Below are 20,776 nucleotides of genomic sequence, written 5' to 3'. Positions count from 1 at the left end.
TACATAGAATTTTCTCAAATATCTATTTGTGCGAATATTTTTGGACTTGTCATTATGTTCTGGATGTATCCATCTCATTGTATTTCTTTCTGCTGGGAATACCCGATACATGCTTGTGCCAGCATAACCAGATGTGCCATCTTAAAGGCTTATATTGGCTTAGAGCAATAGTCCGAGATCATGTTTAAAAACACTGTATCCACAGATCATGTATAAAGCATGCTATAAAACCTGATCCAGAATCGTATAATTTAACATGATTTTAATCGTTTTCACATGCATTTCGGCAACCACAAAAATTGTGTTAACTGAACCACAAGCTCAGAACACACTGGCTCCATGTTGATTATGTTTATGGTCCATTTATATCTGAAATGTAATTTTGTATTGAATATCATTTATATAACTAGTCACATGAGCCATTGCTTGAGTTTTCGGCTAATTTGTCGTTTGTTTTTTATTAAAGTTCTAATTGCAACCTGTTTGATATGACGTTGATGTTTATGTTAAGCTGAAAACATCAGAGAATTTGTAAAGGGATCATAGTACCAAAAATGTGTGTGAAACATGTCTCCAAGAAGGCATGCATTATATAGAGGATTATAAAATACATAACCAGCAACAGTGAGTAGAGTACTAAAAAAGGGGCCGTCACCAAGGCAACACATTTAATGTTCCTGCTGATCACTTCACTTTAAGATCTCTTACCATAATTCCTTTTTATACGCAAACCCTCATATTTCCAACTGATTAGTCAACAAATGTGTAGATGAAGGAATTAAAAAGGGCTTTACATATTTAATCTGTGCAGCATTTCTACATCGCCCAGCATTTTGCAAGATCTAGAAATTATCGGTTTTGAAAACTTTGAACTATAAGGATGATGTCAAAAAGACTAAATATAAACCACTGTTGGATTGACTGATTTGCAAATTTGTTTGGAAAAAAAATAAAAAAATGTATAATGCAAAAATCCTTAAAAGGGGGGAACACTTCCTGTAGTGTGCTCCAGAAAGAGAGGGCCAATCACTAAAGACATCAAATGTAAGAAAATAAATATCCAGGCACACCTGAAGTTACTTCTAAAAGGCAGTCTTTTTATTTGAAACAAAAAAGTGGAGAGAACGTTTCGGCTCCTCTCTGAGCTTATATCAAGTCTGTTAACCGACTTAATAAAAACACAGAGAGGAGCTGAAACGTTGTCTCTACTACCTTGTTTCAATAAAAAAAAATCTGCCTTTTAGAAGAAACTTCAACCTGGTTATTTCTTTTCTTCCACTTGATTTGCAAATTTGATGAGGTTCCGAGCAGTATTTCCAGATGTTTTGTTTTTTAGGCAAGTTTGATGTTTCAGTGGTTGAGGTAACGGTTCTCTTGATTTAACAGTGGACTATACTATGCTTTGTGGATTAAAGACAAAAGTTTATGGATTAAAGACAAAAGTTTAGTTATCATACATGATGTACAACAATGGCGGCTAAACTACATATCTGATCTAAAGTCTGTTTCTTGTTTTCTTTTTTAGCCGAGCCATCAAAACAAACCAAGATCTCCTTCCAGAAACTCCTTGGACCCAAATCTTCTTCAACGATTTCTGGGGAACTTTGCTGACTCACAGCGGCAGCCATAAATCATATCGACCACTATGCACTTTGTCTTTTCGCCTTAACTATACCTTTGGAGGTCTAGACCCATGGGGCTACCACCTTGTCAATGTCCTGTTGCACTCTGCAGTCACGGGTCTGTTCACAAACCTTTGTAAAGTACTATTTGGCAGTGGATGCTGGACTCTCATTGCTGGATTTTTATTTGCTTGCCATCCGATACACACAGAAGCTGTTGCAGGGATTGTTGGACGGGCTGACGTGGGAGCTGGACTCTTCTTTCTGCTTTCGTTACTGTGTTACGTGAAGCATTGTTCCACCAGAGGATATTCAATCAGGAGCTGGTGCTGGATCTTCTGTGCAGGACTATGTGCGATGTGTAGCATGCTATGGAAGGAGCAGGGAGTCACCGTTCTAGCAGTGTTAGCGGTGTACGATATATTTGTATTTCACAAGCTAAAAATTAAGGAGATTATCCTGGCATTGAATAAGGTGAGACTCATTTGGCTGAAGCAATGCATTATAAAAAATATGTTTTGCATGAAATCCTTATCCTGAAATACATGGTCACTATTTTTACCTCCCCACATTTTAGAAGATCGAAGAGGTACACTTTTGTTTTAGTAAAATTAGCTGGAGGTGAGGACAGAAAATGAAGATATTCCTGAACGGTTTAGGGGAACCATGGCCTACCATTAGCCATTTATGTAACTGGAAAAAAAAAAAAGACAGGAATATTTACTTACACAAGCTCATTCCTAACCAGATTTATTAGTTGTATTTCATTGGAGTTATGTGCATACATTCTACAATAGAAAATTAATATAAATTTGTGTTCCAAAGAAACTGTCTTTCCTAAAGAGGAAGTCATAATTCCAGAATAAATGTGTATACATACATCCAAACAGTTTAAATGGGCAAAGAGGGGCACTTTAATTTTAGGGGAGTGAGTGGGCCAGGGGCAGGCTGTTATGAGAAATTCTAGTTGTCTTCATAAAATAATGTATGCAGCTAAAATGTAATTTAGAATAATAACAATGTATCTTATTTAAAGAGACCCCTTTCTTAAAGAATTATTCTAGTTTGAATACATGTTATTGTTAGTATTGTTGCTGTGTGTGGACCTCTCTGTACAGCCAGACACCAACAATATGGAGCTCCCAGAAAAAAGGGACAAGAGTATTTGGGCCTAAAATAGAGACTGTCCTTCCTAAATAGGGACACTTGAGAGGTATATGCATATCTATTACATTGTATCGTTTAGAGATCACAGCTATGTTGTGGCCTAGAACAACTGAAAGCTCTACATAGGAGAATCTCAGACTAAACCATTCATAATATGGGACAGCATTACATTACTCTAAGCCTTGTTTTATATGCATTTGCTGTTACATTATAATGACTGTATTGTATACACTCAGATTTGGGTCTACATTCTGCATATGTTTGACTCACTCAGAGAAAACTTTAAGAATGTTTGGTGGCCATATACCTTTAAACAAAATTAAAACATTTCACTATAATTACTGGGATGGTCATTAATGCCTACTCTAAGTTATTTTGCAGAGGTTAGAGCCATTTGTATTTGTATTTGAGCACAGGGGTTGATAGTTTTCAGCATGCTTTTAAATACTCTCCCCTTCTCCAATTTATTTTGTCCTTTTTTTTCTTTTTTTTTTTTTTTCTTGAATTCTAGCGAAAAACAAAAAAAATATTAGAGGGATTGAAACAATTTATTTTCCTCCAAAATTGTGCATATTTAAAATTGATATATTTGTTATTAATATGATTTTTCTCTGGGCCTGTATTATTATTAATATGATAATTATAGAGCGTCGTCAAATTCCGCAGCGCTTTACAATGGGTGGACGAACAGACATGTAGTTGTAACCAGACAAGTTGGACACACAGGAACAGAGGGGTTGAGGGCCCTGCTCAATGAGCTTACATGCTAGAGGGAGTGGGGTAAAATGACACAAAAGGTAAGGATAGTATTAGACTAGTGACAGTTGCAGAAGAGGAATCAGTTGGGAGCTGTTAACAGTATTAGAAGTACTCTGTTGCATGGCATTTGTTTCTGTGCATGAGTTGGCGTATATTTTCTAAATGTGTTACGAAGCACCAACAAGTTGCAATTTATTTTTTAGTCATTGCACAAGGCTTCCATAAAACCTTAATTTCTATCTCTGTGACGAGCTTTAGATTTCTCCTGAAAGAACATGTCATGAAATAAATATATATATAATTAAAAACACAAGGATTATTCCCAAAATTATAAAAGCTTTGTTGCAATGCGCATGTTAACGTGTAAAACTGATTTTCACGCTGTCCTTGATGAGTTCTGAATAAAAAGGACAGTGCATTACTGGTTTAAAATAAACACATGTCCTTGTCCCATCACTAACCGTTCTGGCCATTAATTACTGAAGTATATAGCTTGCGGCCTCTTTGGAGATCATGGCTGAATAGTTTACTTTCATTTTAATTCTCCCTTGACCTTAATTCTCCTCCATCCCTGTGACCTGTTCAATAATCTCCTTTTATTTGTCCAGTCTTATCCAGCCTTGGATCAATCCCAGTTTTCTCCATTATACGCACAGCCAAAAACAATTCGAACATCTGGTTAAAAGTATGATTTGTTTGCTTTTGTTTGTTTTGTTTTAATAATGTTAAAGCATGTGCTAGGACATCATGCTTACCTAAGGTCTTAAGATTTCATAAGGTTTTGATGGGACCACTGTCTTTGTGCATGAGCATTTGGACTTTGTTACTCTTGAGTAATGTCACGAAGACACAATGTTCAGTTCTGATGATTGTATCTCATTGTCTACAAGGAAAAAAAATTGTGGTCGATCCTACTGAACGTGCTATTTGTGGCTTTTTAGAATGTTTTTTTTTTTTCTTCATTTCTGAAAAGGGCAGCAATGTAATTAGCAATGGCAAGTCCCACTGTGCATTAATTACTTGGTGTCAGCGCTTGTCACGTGCCAGTTGTTAGAAAGGGTAAAATGCCCTTGCTTTTTTGTAATGATTTGTCTCCAAAGCTTTATGTTACGCAGATGGCTACTGTGCGCTCTACTGGTTTGATTGCAGCTGTCATCTTTGAAAAAGTCAAATGTTTCTCTGTCATAGTTCTCCGATACTGGCTTTTATTATTCATTGGTAAAGGGACTAACACGTTCTGCGTTACTGCACAATAGAGTCACCAGTAATTTTATAAGCTGCAAAAAGTTGCTGAAGCAAAATTGCTAAGTGCTACGTTAATCAGAGATAAGCTCTCAAGAGCTTTGGTAAATCACTCTGTTGATGGAAACATGAGTGTACTGTTTGTAAATTAGATCTTAAAGGGACAGTAAATGTGACATGTGTACCCTTTATTACATTAATACCAATATGCATGTCTACGATCACCTTTATCTTTGTGAAAATCCCACGTTGTTTCTATTTCCACATAGGAAACGTATTATCAGTGCTCAATTTAAGAGACCCAGTCCCATACCCCCTTTTTATTATACAGTGATCATACATAAAGAAAAGAAAAAAAAAGTTGAAATTCTGAAAAGTTCTAAAAGAGTCTGCACAGACAACCCACCCCTCCCAGACCTGGAAGAGATTCTACTAGACTCTATCAGTCAGGAGCCACTTTAACCCCAGTCCAGCAGGTGTGTGGGTTTTTATCTTATTTTTTGGTTTTATTTACCAATGATTGCAACAGATGTGTGCAGGTTTAGTTTAAGAGCAATGGTCTCAAATCAAAACCTACAATTTGTTCCACCGTAATTTAAAGGTATCTTTTTTAAGTGTCCCCAGACACTTTTAAATATACAAAGGACTTTCTTGTTATATCCTATTTGTATACCTAACAAAACATTAAGTGTCAATAACATTTTAAAAACGGGGACATCTTTCCCCATTTTTGCTTATAATGTTTACATAACTAGTAATACATTTTTTTTTAAATATATTCACGTTGCAGACCTAATTGTTAAATGCCTTATTTGTCTATGATCTAATTTAGAATTTAAAAGAAAAAAGACCATAACAAGAGGACATAGTCTTAATTTAGAGGGGCAAAAATATCTTTACTGAGAGGGCTGTGTGTGCATGGAATAGCCTTCCAGCTGAAGTGGTAGAAATTAAAGGGACACTATAGTCACCTGAACAACTTTAGCTTAATGAAGCAGTTTTGGTGTATAGAACATGCCCCTGCAGCCTCACTGCTCAATCCTCTGCCATTTAGGTGTTAAATCCCTTTGTTTATGAACCCTAGTCACCCCTCCCCGCATGTGACTTGCACAGGCTTTCTTTATTGCAAGCTCTGTTTAATTAAGATTTCCTTATCCCCTGCTATGTTCATAGCTTGCTAGACCCTGCAAGAGCCTCCTGTATGTGATTAAAGTTCAATTTAGAGATTGAGATACCATTATTTAAGGTAAATTACATCTGTTTGAAAGTGAAACCAGTTTTGTTTTTTTTCATGCAGGCTGTGTCAATCATAGCCAGGGGAGGTGTGGCTAGGGCTGCATAAACAGAAACAAAGTGATTTAACTCCTAAATGACAGTGAATTGAGCAGTGAAATTGCAGGGGAATGATCTATACACTAAAACTGCTTTATTTAGCTAAAGTAATTTAGGTGACTATAGTGTTCCTTTAACACAGTGTGGGAGTTTAAGGGGACACTCTAGGCACCCATATCACTTTAGCTCATTGAAGTGGTCTGCGTGCAGTGTCACTATTGCACTTAGTGCTGCAATATTGAAGTTCCAGAGAAACTGCACTGTTTACATTGCAGCACTAAGCTTGCCTCCAGTGGCTGTCTCCTAGACAGCCACTTGAGGAGCTTCCTGGATCTAAACGGACCTTTGGTCCGCTAACTGTTGCTTCCTTGACACTTATAGTATCCCTTTAAGCATGCGTGGGATAGGCATAAGGCTATATTGATATACGATAAGGACATGGACTAATGAAAGTATTTTGAAAATTGGGCATACTTGATGGGCCGAATGGTTATTTGCCATCACATCCTATATTTCTATATTTCCGAGACCTAAGCCTCTGTTTACACGACTTCTAACTTAAATGACACACTACTCCTATCCCTAAAACTGCATTCATTCTAACCCAGCATTAATCTTTACCCTACATTGATGCTATCAACAGAGGAATTTCACTGCTAAAATAGTCCAAAGTAGTATGTGATCATCCACTGGCTGTTTTAAGCATGACAGGGAGAGCACCCTGTAATGCTGAAGCTCTGGCATGCTGTCCTTGAAAATTACACTGTGATTGGTGCCGAGACCCTGTCAAGGTCTTTTCAGATATGGAAAGTCTCCCTCAGACTGCGGGCAGTATATGACTCACAGTAGCTGAGCCAGGTAACTCAGTAAGTGCAGGGTTGCAAGCTGAAACATTGTACATACATACTCCTGCCACAATGGCCACTTCAGATCAATGAAGTGGTCATGGCAGTTAGAGTAACCCTTTGAAGCCTACTTTGATAGCATGGAACATCCTAATGTCGTTAAGGTGTTAATTTAGCATAGTCTAAAAGTTCCGAATTACAGGTTAAAGTGTATTGGATCAACAACAGGCTATATAGTACTAGAGAAATATTTTAATAATTTATGAAGAATCGATTAAAGGACCACTATAGGCACCCAGACAACTTCAGCTCTCTGACGTGGTCTGGGTGCCAGGTCCATCTAGTTTTAACCCTGCTATGTTTCACTGAGGGTTAATGCAGCCACTAGTGGTTGTCTCACTGACAGCTGCTAGAGGCGCTTCTGCGATTCTTACTGTGAAAATCACAGTGAGAAGACGCTGGACGTCCATAGGAAAGCATTGCGTAATGCTTTCAAATGGGCTGTATGAATGCGCGCACGGCTCTTGCCGCGCATGCGCATTCGAATCTGATGTTGGCAGGGGGTGGAGAGTTCCCCAGCACAGAGGGAGCCTGGCACTGGATAAAGGCAAGTGGCTGAAGGGGTTTTAACCCCTTCAACCCAGCGGGAGGGGGGCCCTGAGGGTGGGGGGACCTAATGACCTAATGACCCTATAGTGCCAGGAAAACTGGTGCTATAGTTCTCCTTTAAGTAATCTGATTTGCATAGATAAATGTCTTTATAATTTACATTGTTTTACAGGCAATTTGTTTTTTTCTTTTCAATTAATTATGTCCAGTTATTCTGCTTTTGGGCTCTCTGATTCTTTGAGAAGCAGCTGTGCGATACCATACTCTGAAAAAGAATTAACATTAGTTTTGGTCATATCTTATTTGATTGTAATTTGTTTTATTAACTGGACAGGTTGAGTTTTGAGGTTTTGAGGTCTGAAGGTAAAATGTAACACGTGAAGGTTCAAAGTGCTCTTCCGCTCTGTTTCTCTCATTGCACAGTACTACATAGGAAATTACCGAATTAAAATTACATCAGGCATCTCCGCAACACTGCAGTTATTACCTGATGCATGGCACCTTGGCTTACACCAGCGAATATGCCTGTTTGCTATTTGACGTAGCTGTGCTCGGCTTCGGGAGATGGACTCTGACGTGTTGCTAGTGTTATTCTCTGATGATCACCTACCTGCTGTATTCAGTTGTTTGCCACCTGTAACAACATATGATGTGTTGTATTATGCTGCCTTTCTTCGGTCTGTCTGTTTTTCAATCTACCTAGAAATGTGGATTCCACCTTAATCCTGTCTTGCTACTATTTACACTATGAGAGATAGACACTGTGTGATGTACCTATACATTTTGGGAGCCATGGTGATCATGCATCTGGAGTTAGTCAAGTGTTCTGCTATGCAGTTGGAATGTGGAGACCATTTCCAAAGGACCGTGAGAGAGACTGGGACTGCTTTTTATATATTTTTTATTATTATTAATTATATTGTTTACATTGTTCAGATCATCAACATGAGATTACCATGAATCATCCCAGAACCAACACTGAGTGGAAGCACCACTTTAAAGAAATTTGAGCACCCCTAGTGTCTTAAAGGGAAACTTTAGTGTTAGGAGTACAAAACCGTATTCCTATACTATTTCTTTAGGTCCCCCCACTATCTAGCGATTTCAAAGGTTAAAAACCCTTTTTTACACTTACCTCTTGCCAGCGCCTAGGTCCCTAGAAAATGTTTTTGGGGAAAAACAAAACATAAAAAAGGACATATATATATAACTCGCTGAACTTTTGCTGATCGTTCATTAGCTGGATGAAAATGTCCAATTACTGTTTAAGTGTTTTGAAAATGAAAGTGTGTGATTACTGCTTATGATAAAATGAGTTACACATGTAGATTTTTGAGCTGGGCAATGTCCAATCAACTAAATAGACCTTTCTATATCTGTTTTATTGTTTTATCTGTCTGAAGAGATGTGAGTAATGAGATATATATATATATATATATTTTTTTGTTGTCGTTTTTTTTTGTTTATCTATGAATGGAAGTGTAGGTTAGTACACATTAGTCTTTTTTTAATTTTTTTAATGCTAAAAGGACTTGCTGTCGCTGCTTCCCTTTAGCTAATCTGCCTCCACTTTCCACTAACTGACAGCTATTAGATGTGTGTTGCTAGTGTTAATTAATAAAATGAGCTAATTGGTACCTTTAGCCTATTCTCTCCAGCATCGCTGCACTGTTCTCGTATTGCTTACACAGTCTGTTGATATTTTATCTATGTAAAAGGCTATCTTATTTTAAATTAAGTGATGCCCGTTGGTGTTTTCTTGTAGACAAATGTACCTATTTCAATGATCAGCCTCAAGATTAAAACTACTGACCGCTGAAGTGAATAACATTGATTATATAGTTACAATGGGCGGAATATATTAGGCAGCAAGTGAACAGTCAGCTCTTGAATTTTATGTGTTGAAAGCAGGAAATATGAGCAAAGATCAAAATCAATGGTTAAAAGTCAAATAAAAAGTACCTTATTTTATAAAAAGTAAAAAAAAAAAAAAAACAATAAAAAGTCAGCCGTATAAAAGACACTTAACGCGTTTCACCACTGTAGAGCTTGATCAAAAGTGTAATACCTATTTACAGCCTTTCAATGTGTGTTTGAACATCAAGCTAAATTTTTTATTGTCCTCAAATTGTATAGCAAACCTTGTTGTAACTGGACTATCTAAACTGCTAGTCATTTTCACCAGATTGACTCTGGGAAGAAATGCATAGCTCCACACCCAACTGTCTGTGCATACTACAAGTTCTTATGAATTCCTTAATTGTAGTTGCTTTTAAAACTTACCACACTATCCTTTAAATGCGATTCCAGGTAATCATTAACCTTTTCATAAAGTCACACTTTCTCACGTTAACTCTAAGTCTTTCAGTCTTCCTTCCAAAATTAATCCATGCCCTTCGATAGCGCCTAGCAATGTGTGTCAAAGTCACAAGACTTGGTGTGCCCTCTAGTGGGGTTTGTCAGCAAGCATGTGCAGAAAAGCAAAGATGATAGTAAATTCTGTACTGACACTACATGTGTGGCTGGCTAGTTACTGTTCTTAATTAACTGCTTTGTTAAAGCACCATTCCAAACGCCATAACCACTACAACCCACTGTTGTGATTATGCTGCTAGGAATTTCCTTGCATCCAATATTAAGTAGCCAAATTGATTAAGAATTCTTTGACAACCTACCTTAGACCACCAGGCGCCCATACTACACCCAGCATCTCCTGCATGCATCCACTAAGCGGAGTATGGCCTGGCATAAGGCTGATGTTATTGGATGAGAACACTCCGCCAAAGCTCTCAGACAATAAGAGTGACCATTCACAGTCAAGCATTGTTTAGCAGAGATAACTTTTTAAATGGTGTAACCACTTTCTCTGGGTAGGTGCCAGAGCACTACTCACACTATAACTTTACAGTGTGCTCTAGTGGTTATGGTGCTTGGCTCCATATCCTGGCTCCACTTTCTCACTATGCTGGTATACACAAGTATCTGTTTAAATATCATCTTTTCCTGCAGTGTCCCAGAGTGGGCTACCTAGAAGTGGATTGTGGGATAGGATAACAAAATAAGGACTGTCCTACAGAAAGAGTGATACATGGGGGACACATGCTCTTTATTCTTTTATAAAATGTGTGTTAAGTTTGAAGCGTTGGCTTTCATTTTGTAATTCTGCATGTGACAGAAAATGAGCTGTGTTAATAGCTATTTATTATGGTTTCAATGAGAAAAGCTCTAAATTGTCGTCATCAATAGAGATGAAAGGAAGCCAAGCCAGTAAGCCCTAATTTGGTTTTATATCTGGATAACATGTATTTGTGATTTTGAATAATGCATCTCATGACTTAGCTTGTGGCTTGGCTACGGTTTTCCTTAAGCTAGCCAAGAAGTTTGAACATTTGCCACAAGTGACTTGTGAAGATATCCAACGACAAAAGTAAAATCTGCTATGGCATGTATGGCAAGTACTTTAAGGCATTACGTAAATGTTGGCTTAAAGTGAGTCTAGGTTAAAAAAAAAAAATGCTTATTTCGTATGTACTTGAACAAGGCAGTTAAAATATAGTTTAACTAAAGTGATATTGAAAAGTTAATTCAAAGTGATTTTTAAATTCAAGATAAAAAAATCCAAGGTGGAAACATCCTAAGCTAGCTATGCTTCCATGTCAGCTACTTTGGCCTTAAAGGGTACTCCAACCACCATGGCCACTTTTTGTTTTAGAAGTGGTCATGGTGCCAAGAGTCTGCATGGTCAAAGTTTCTGCTTGAAACGCTGTATACTGAGATATATTAGATATATTTTGTTACACCCCTAGCACACGTGACTTAGGCAGCCCGAAGCTCTGTTCCTGCTCGTTCCAATGCTAGTTTTTTTGGGGGGGGGGTTTGTCATTCCCCTCTCCACCCCCCTAATACACACCAAATCTCTCTACCTCACTCCCATGCACTCTGAGCTAGAAAAAGCTCCAAATAAGAGGCTTCTCTATGAGATGTCTTTGACTGGACTACGAGAGGCCCTGACTGATATCAGGTGGAGGCTTGGAAGGTAGTGCCAGGAGCTTAGCCAGGTGCTGGATTCCATCAATGTAAAATACGGATTTTGCAGGTTTATATATGGTGGGGGTGTAATTAATATAATTAATAGTGACCAATAAGGCATTTTACAGATTTTTTAAAAATAAAAAATAAAGTTGTTGTAACCCTTTAAAAAGTAAAATTCACTTTCAATTCTCACTCTGTAAAAACTTTATTTCCCTAAGTCCCTTTAAATACTACCTCTTACGCTAGTTCTGCTGCTGACCTGCCCTCTTTTAGAAACCTTCCTCGTTCATGTTGGGCAGTTTCCAAACAAATGCTTCTTAAGAAAGCAGAAAAATTGTAAACACAAATCTCAAATTTGAAAGCTCTAAAAAAACTTACATCAATATAGATTCTATTAAAAAAAAAAAATATTGCGGTATGTAATGATACCTTTTTCTACTGGACTAAGATATGTAAAATAATAATAAAGAGATTTCCTCTGTTCTTCAGGTCTGAAGAATTAGAGAAGGCCTTCTCCTTCTGTATGAACATATAATTGCTAATAATAGTTGGATACTTTTCAGCCCGCTATCAAGGCAGTGCTTGTAACTGTGGCAGATCCATTCTGTGCTACTTCTCTAGACTTGCTGTTCAGTTCATTCCGAGGGTAGAGTGTCTCCAGTTGTTTTGACTTGACTAAATAACTCTCGTAGTTGAATTTCTATTCAGGCTTCAATTTTCACCATCTTGCATTGTGTCAACATAGATTGTGTATATAATGCACAGAAATAGGTGGTAAAATCCACAGTGTTGTGTTTTCCAAGGTTCTAAGAAAATTAGTTTTCCTCTGAAGAAAGGAGGAAAACTCTTGAAATAAATATTTAAAATATAAATATATATAAAAAGAAAGAGAAATAATTTAACAATATATATATCAAATTACGTTTTTCGTTTAATAGATACATGGTGTTCCATTATATGTTTTTCTAGAATACAGCTTTGACTCATGGCCTGTGTAAAAAAAAGTATCTTAAATTAGTTTGGCATAGCTTGTTAAGGCTATTTAAAATCTGCATCCTTCACCTTCCCTTAAGCTAATTTGACAGGTGCATTAGTTCATTTTAGCAGTTATATGTTCATACTGGTAGAGCAGGCCTGCTCTAATTTGTTCTTCTAAGATTAGAAAAAGAAAAAAATAGAGCTCTAAATTGCACAAATGATACGGTCGAGCATTATGTGTGGTTTTAAAATATTTGCATTTGTCTCAACCATATGTGCTTTTTGGCTTCCTGTGAGTCAGAATAAAATCATGCTTTGTATCCACATTTAGGTGATTCATATTATACCCATTATTAAAAACAGAATCACTTGACTTACTAAAATTGCTTGCACTTCATGGTGTTAGCCACATACGTGCATTCTATAACAGCTCATCCTATAGACTGTAACCTCGTTTGAGCAGGGTCCTCTTCAATCTATTATTTCTGTAAGTTTTCTTGCAATTGTCCTATTTATAGCTAAATCCCCCCTCTTATAATATTGTAAAGCGCTGTGGAATCTGTTGCCGCTATATAAATGGCAATAATAATAATAATAACCCCTTATAACCCTTATGATTCGGATTTAACAGAGGATGCAATTTTGAGTTTTTCATTGAAATTCGGCTCTGGTCACTCTTTGGAAGTGGCTATTATTGAAACTACCTACTTTCTTTAAAACCACTGCTGCTTTGTTAAAGGACCAGTTTGAGCACCATAAAAACTTCATCAAAATGAAGTTATGGTGCCAGGAGGTTCCTGGCGCAGGCTCTCCTTAAGGGGTTTAACTGTTCTCGAGTGGTTTAACCCAAACATCTATGTTCCAGCACTGTATCTCCATGGTTATCTGCCCTTTCATTCTCTCAACATCTTTAAACCGGAAGGCTCTTGCAGAATTGTGCAGTGACACCGCTGATTGGCTGAGAGTGTTCAGCTGTCGCTCTCAACCAATCAGCGACTCCCTGGCTTAAAAAAGTATGTTTCTTTTCTAGCTAGTTTTATGAATGGGGAGTCACTGATTGATTGGCTGACAGGGTTTGACCACCAGGGGCGGGCTGGGCCAGGGGGCAGGGAGGCAATTGCCCCCCAGGCCGCCCTAAATAATTTTAAAACCGGCCGCTGCAGGGCCGGTCCTAATGCTGCAGCTGCCTGAGCGCTCTGTAAGGAGCCTCAGGCGGCTTCATCACAGCTTCTCCGTGTGCACTTGTGCACTTCCTGTCAGTCTGGCCGGGTACAGGAAACGGAAACTCCTGTTCCGCGCGGAGTTTCTGTTTCCTGTAACCGGCCGGACTGACAGGAAGTGCACACTGAGTGTGCACCTTCCTATCACTCTGGCCGGGAACCGCGGATCGGAGAGGAGCTCGGCCACGCTACAGGGGAGGGGAAGGATAAAGAATAAGGGGGTGGAGTAAAAAGAAGGGGGTGGAGTAAAAAGAAGGGGGTGGAGTAAAAAGAAGGGGGTGGGGTAAAAAAGAAGGGGGGTGGTAAAAAGAGGGGGGGTGGTAAAAAGAGGGGGGTGGTAAAAAGAGGGGGGTGGTAAAAAGATGGGGGGAGTAAGAAGAACAGGTGAGGGGTAAGAAGAACAGGTGAGGGGTAAGAAGAACAGGTGAGGGGTAAGAAGAACAGGTGAGGGGTAAGAAGAACAGGTGAGGGGTAAGAAGAACAGGTGAGGGGTAAGAAGAACAGGTGAGGGGTAAGAAGAACAGGTGAGGGGTAAGAAGAACAGGTGAGGGGTAAGAAGAACAGGTGAGGGGTAAGAAGAACAGGTGAGGGGTAAGAAGAACAGGTGAGGGGTAAGAAGAACAGGTGAGGGGTAAGAAGAACAGGTGAGGGGTAAGAAGAATAAAGGGGGGAAGTAAGAAGAATAAGGGGGGGAAGTAAGAAGAATAAGGGGGGGAAGTAAGAAGAATAAGGGGGGGAAGTAAGAAGAATAAGGGGGGGAAGTAAGAAGAATAAGGGGGGGAAGTAAGAAGAATAAGGGGGGGAAGTAAGAAGAATAAGGGGGGGAAGTAAGAAGAATAAGGGGGGAAGTAAGAAGAATAAGGGGGGGGAGTAAGAAGAATAAGGGGGGGAGTAAGAAGAATAAGGGGGGGGGAGTAAGAAGAATAAGGGGGGGGGAGTAAGAAGAATAAGGGGGGGAAGTAAGAAGAATAAGGGGGGGAAGTAAGAAGAATAAGGGGGGGAAGTAAGAAGAATAAGGGGGGGGAAGTAAGAAGAATAAGGGGGGGGAAGTAAGAAGAATAAGGGGGGGGAAGTAAGAAGAATAAGGGGGGGGGAAGTAAGAAGAACAAGGGGGGAGGGGGGGGAGTCATGGGGAGGAGAAGGGGAGATGAGGAGAACGGGGGGGACTGAGAAGAACACAGGGAGGGGAGAGGTGAGGAGAACACAGGGAGGGGGGAGGTGAAGAGAACACAGGGAGGGGGGAGGTGAAGAGAACACAGGGAGGGGGGAGGTGAAGAGAACACAGGGAGGGGGGAGGTGAAGAGAACACAGGGAGGAAACACACAATACATCCCTTATACACAAATGCACACTGCTTCCACTACACACAAACACACTGCATCACCTACACAAACTGGTATCCCTATACACTACATACCATAAGCACACATATTATATCCTCTACAATAACACATCCTCTACACACTCCACTCCCTGTGAGCGAACTCATGGGTGGGTGGAACATATAAGTGGACTTATGAGTGGGCCTTATGGGCATACTCACCGTCAGGCCCTGGGGCTCAAACCTTGAGCTGTGTAAGGGGCCCCCCAAAAATGGAGCTGCTTCAAATTCTCCCAGAACATGGAATTTTGTGACCACAGTTGCAAACAGCCTCCAGAGATCCTGTTCTACACCAGACAAGTGGAGCCAAACTGCAGCCCATCATCATCCTCATCTGGTTGTAAGTAGGCAATCTAGTATGATATTAGTGACACTAATCTATAATTTACCTCACATTAAAGGGACACTTAATGAAGGGAGCTTAATGAAGTGGTTCTGGTGTCTATAGCCGGTCCCTGCAGGCTTTTTAATGTAAACACACACTGTGTGCAGCACTGGTGTTAGTTCATATGGCAGATCATATGGGTGGGGCATTGTGATGTCACATGGGGGGCGGCAAATTTTGTATCTTGCCTAGGGCAAAAATCCTTGCACCGGCTCTGATCCTGGGCAGGTGCACCAGTCTACTATAAAGATTGCACTGCACTCTCCTCCTGCCCAGACCCATCTTTACTGCAGTGCAAGTGCCCTCTGCCCCTAATTTACAGTCGTTCACACTCACAACAAGTAGTGCCTGGAGCCCTTTGCAGAGACTGGAACAAAGAGGTTTTTGCGGCAGCTGGCCGTCCTGCAAGCATTACATTAACCAGCTGTTTCCCATGCAGCCACAGGTGGCGCTGTGCTGGGAGAATGTGATTACGCTTCACTTCCTCCCAGCCTACAGAGCAGCGCATGGGGGAGAGAGAGGAGGAAGCATGGTTTAATCTTACAACAAATCCACTAAGCAAATCTTTATAAATTTGGGGGGGATCAGCTCTGTTTCCATAGTTTATTGGTGTTTACTCTGATGTCTGTATTAATATTGAGGGATGTCTAAGTAGTAACGGCAGTGTGTGTCAGCAGGGCCAGCCGTTGGTGTGTGCAAGCTGTGCGGTCACGCAGGGTGCCATGACAACAGAGGCGCCCTGGCGGACAACACAGCTCACAAGTTGGGGACACCAGCATATTCAATTTAAACGATTCGCTGGTGGTCCACTGGTGTGCACCAGCAGTAGGTGCAGTCATATTATATCCTCTCCCTCGTGGTTCCAGGGCTCAGTTAGTGAGTCAGAGCACAGGCTCAGAGATTCTCAGCCTGTGCTCTGACAACATTGAAAGTCAGAGCCGTGAAGGAGCGGGTATTCGCATAACATCAATAACCATTCTAAAACCAGGAAAAGGTGGGCATGGATGGTAAACTGATTTGGTGGTGCGATGGGCCACTTGACTGGTTTTGTCCCCCAGGCCCAAGGCTGCCAGCCCTCCCCTGTTGACCACACAGGACGTGGCACATTGGAAAACATTGGAATTGCTATTATCTGGCTTTTATTTATTTCTACTTGAAATTGAACATTATCCTTAAAATCAAGGCAGTGTTTACAACTGCGGTGGATCCATGTTGTGCCCCTTCTCAAGGCTTTCTGTTCAGTTCAGTTATGCTATCTCCAATTTGTAAGTGCTAAGGAATATGTTGCAGAAGGTGTGGGGATTGTAGGAAATTGTATATCTGCCTAATGCACCACTGAAAACAATGCCTATATCAGATGCAGATTTCCCTGAGTACTTACAAAGTTGGGTACTTCATTTAAGACATTTATACACAGGCCATGAGCCAAAGCTGTATTCTAGAAACTGTACAGCACATATAATAGAACACCATGTATATAATATTTTTTCTTTTGTGTTTTAACATTTTCTTTTTTATTCTGTGGAACCTGAAATCACTTGATACTGGACGTTACGGTTTTAGTAAAAGTTTTTACAGCTGATGGCCTGGAGCTGTCCAATTTTTCATTTTATATGGTCCAATGTCTGCCTGAAAAATCTCTACGTACTATAGTTTTAAATCATTGTTTTCATTAGCCTGTGGATCCCATGCATGTGAGTTAAATGATGCATGGGGCTCTATTAAAATGCTGGGCAATGCCTTGTAAAAAAAAATGTAAAAAAAAGTGCAGCAAATCTTATAAATACCTATATGCTGTCATGATTTATATCACATCATGTGTCATTACTTATGTGTCTATCGCTGCGCTTCAAAAATAAAGAATGTTAAAAAATAAAATGCTGGGCAACAAAAAATATTTACATAATTTACCAGTTAAGTGTTCATAGGTAGAAAATGTGCAGTTTCAGAATTTTTTTTTATTTGTTTTTATCACAATTTATAGATACAATTGTATAGTTTTGGGTTTTATTCTGTCTTTTTGATGTGCTAAGACTGTCTGACAGGAAGAGATTAATCTCATTTTTTTTTTCTCTAATAAGATTACAGCTGAAGCAAGCTTTCGGTAGCATTTATTGTAATGAGACACGTGTTCTGGCAAACCCATTGCTGTTTCAGCATTCTTCAGGGATATCCAAGCATAAAGTCTCTAGTTACCTTGCTAAAATAACTGGATTTGCTTTCATCAGGCTGGTAAATGGAACGACTACATCACCTGAGATTGAGTGTTAATGTTAACTATGTGATTAGGTGGCAATTTGTATTGAATTTCACAGAAGTACTTTAGCATCCACCAAGTCATATTTTTAGAATGGGGGAAAGTATAATACTTGATAGACTCTTCCCCAGAATTTTTTTTTTTTCTCTACACAGATTATGCAGGAATAATTGCATTAAGTAATTGTAAATAGCCCCTTTATTGAAGGAATATAACCGCTGCAGATTTTTTGGGGGTTCTGGGCTCTTAAACGACTATTGGAATTCCAATAATGGGTGCCCAAACATCGGCACGTCATCTCTTATGTCATGCCAGAAGTTGTAGTGGTTGTATTGTTTGGAGTTTTAAGTATGGCTGTTTCAAGTACAATGTCCAACAAAGTAATTTGTGTATTAGTTTTTTTAAGGACAATTTAAGGATTTCAAGTTACCTGGTACAATAAGGGGTTGATTTGGGCCTTGTTAATCTTGTAATTATCTATTCTCACTCACATTCACACTCAGTCAGTAGACAAATATCTAAGAATAATAAAGTATTAAAATGGCCAAGCAGAGGGAGATTGTGTCTTTGTCACTGGGGCAGTTGATGGCCAGTGGGAGATTCGAACTGCTGGAGGTCTAAAAAATGGTATAGATATAAACTATTTTAACTTTTCATATTAACGTTCTATCCTACGAAAATAGGTTGGATAAACAAAAACTTTCTGTTAATAAATTAAGTACACTTCATTTTTATCTCTGGTGAATGGTGGATTAATGAAATATGAAGCCATCTCAGTAGATATTTATAAACCTTTTAACCTCCTGCATATAATAAAACCAAAATATTGGCATCTGTATCCAATTATACTCAACCAAACAAAAAGCTTAACCTAGCATATACAGTCACATTTCATACTTCTCATCATTGGGAGGTATGTAGTCAGGTAAGATGGACAGGTGTTCTGGGGGGTCTCACCAGTGACACAACTTGTGTTCCTGGCCACACCCAAAATAAGCAGACCTGCCCTTCAGTAGACGTGCACACCAATTAAGGGTAGCGTGACAGCTGGTGTTAAGCACAACAGGTCAATAGACAACCTCAAAACTGGTCACCTACCAGCAGGACCTACTCCCTACTTGCACGGTGATGCTGAAGCACTCTCTGAATTTTCCTAGTGCCTGCTTCCCAGCGTGAGCAAGTCTAATAAGGGCCGGATTTACCCTCTCTGTTCCTCCATGTTCAGTGTCCTCAATGCGCCTTAGCCCGTCATCTAAATGAAGCTTGGTGTGTGATTGGAAGGATGAATGTGACTAGTTTGAATTATGACTGTATGGTGATTATGACTTGGTAGGTAGCTGGATGGCAACAAGTGCAAGATGGGTGGGAGTAAATGACATGTTATGTGGCCAAGTGTGTGAATGTGATAGTGTGAGAGGGTGCGACAGGGAGGTAAGATGGGATTTATCTGACTGCGTGGATAGGGAATATGATAATTTTAGAGTATGCTGCTGCTTAATTCTTTGAATGGCAATGTGTGCGTAAGAGCATATGTGTGTGGAGTGTAAGTGAGTGCATGTGAATAACAGGTGTATTTGTGTAGAGTGCTAGTGTGTGAATTTAGTTGTGTGTTTTTAAAGATTGCCAGTGTGTGCATGCATGAGCATATTTGTGTGAAGTTTTAGTGTATGTATATAGGTGTGTTAGTGCACTATATTTCCAATTCCCATCTTTTATCACGTTTCTCTCCCTTACATGTGTTCCTCTACCCCTTTCATTAATTATGCCCCTCTCCCCATAACCCTCCCTTTTCCAAGTATTCCCCTCTTCTTGTCACTGCTTTCTTCCTTTTTTTCCAATAATTCCCCTCTTCTTTCTCCCCTTCACTTACTTGTCCCCACCCTTCTTTCTTCCATTCCCTCACTTGTTCCCCTCCCCTCACTTGTTCTCCTCTTCTTTATCCCTTAAAATATGTTCTGTTCTTCTGTCCCCCGGCTCACACAAATCTTCATCTATTGTTCTTCCCCACAGACAGCCAAAAGTACAGGAGGTTGTGCAGGTATATGATACTGACTTAATCTCCGCACACTCTCCTGCAGTTCCTTCGGTTGCCTGCTGTGGACAGAGGACCTGCTGTCACGGATGCCAGGCGAGAAGAGGAAACCTTCTCACCCGAGCACTCCTGCTGTACCACCACCGATACAGGGTCCAACAGTGCTTCTCCACTTACATGTGCCACTTTGAGGCCATATCCTCAGCTACCTTATGGAAATCTAGTCCTGCTGCCCCTAATGATGTGCTTACGTTGTGCTACCCAAGGACAGTTCCTGGTGTCCAGGGTGCTGATGCGGGACACCAGGGAACTATGACCTCAATTAATATTTTTGGATACGTTTTTTACAATGAATTAATATCGATAAATATTTTAATATTGATTTTAAGTTTTTGCTATATTGATATTTTTTCATTTATTGATATTTTTCATATAATATATTTATTATTTTTTTAATATTTAATATAGCTAAAACTATGAAGTCTTAAATGCTAAATTAGAGGCCTAAATCGGGACAACGGCACAGGACGCTGAAATCAGGAATGTCCCGCCAGAAGCAAGACTGTTGAGAGCCCTGAAGTTTGCTTTGAAAAATTGAAAAAGCATCTTGTGAAAAACAGTATTTCATTTCTTAATACTCTCTGTAGACTTGCTAACCGTTAAACAGTGCTTGAATAGACAAGCATTTGTGAATAATGCCAGCAGGGTATGAGAACATGGGTTTTAATGCTGAGCTTCTTGTAGTGTAGGATACTGCTGTTAGAAAAGTAAATTATATGTTCAAATAGAGTGCTCTGAAATGTATTTATTGAAGCATGGCAGTTTGTAGTTATTTTTAACTGACTGATATGTAGGTCACCTAGAATCTGTATAATGAAAAAAATAGAATTTCAGAAACCACTGTTTGATGTCTGC

The 20,776-nt window shown here is 39.5% G+C and overlaps 1 protein-coding gene across 1 annotated transcript in view; it reads left to right on the top strand.

Moving 5' to 3' along the window:
* The window catches only part of TMTC2 (transmembrane O-mannosyltransferase targeting cadherins 2), a 244,666-nt gene that overhangs the window by 103,995 nt on the left and 119,895 nt on the right, over nucleotides 1–20,776 (top strand). Inside the window, exon 2 of the mRNA XM_063445170.1 lies at nucleotides 1,526–2,096. Within this exon, the coding sequence (XP_063301240.1) occupies nucleotides 1,526–2,096 (571 nt within the window). The remainder of the gene's footprint in view (nucleotides 1–1,525; nucleotides 2,097–20,776) is intronic.

Source organism: Pelobates fuscus, chromosome 3 (assembly GCF_036172605.1).
Source record: "Pelobates fuscus isolate aPelFus1 chromosome 3, aPelFus1.pri, whole genome shotgun sequence".
NCBI lineage: Eukaryota > Metazoa > Chordata > Amphibia > Anura > Pelobatidae > Pelobates > Pelobates fuscus.
The sequence above is the reverse complement of the archived record's forward strand: the minus strand, read 5'-3'. Positions and strand labels throughout refer to the sequence as shown.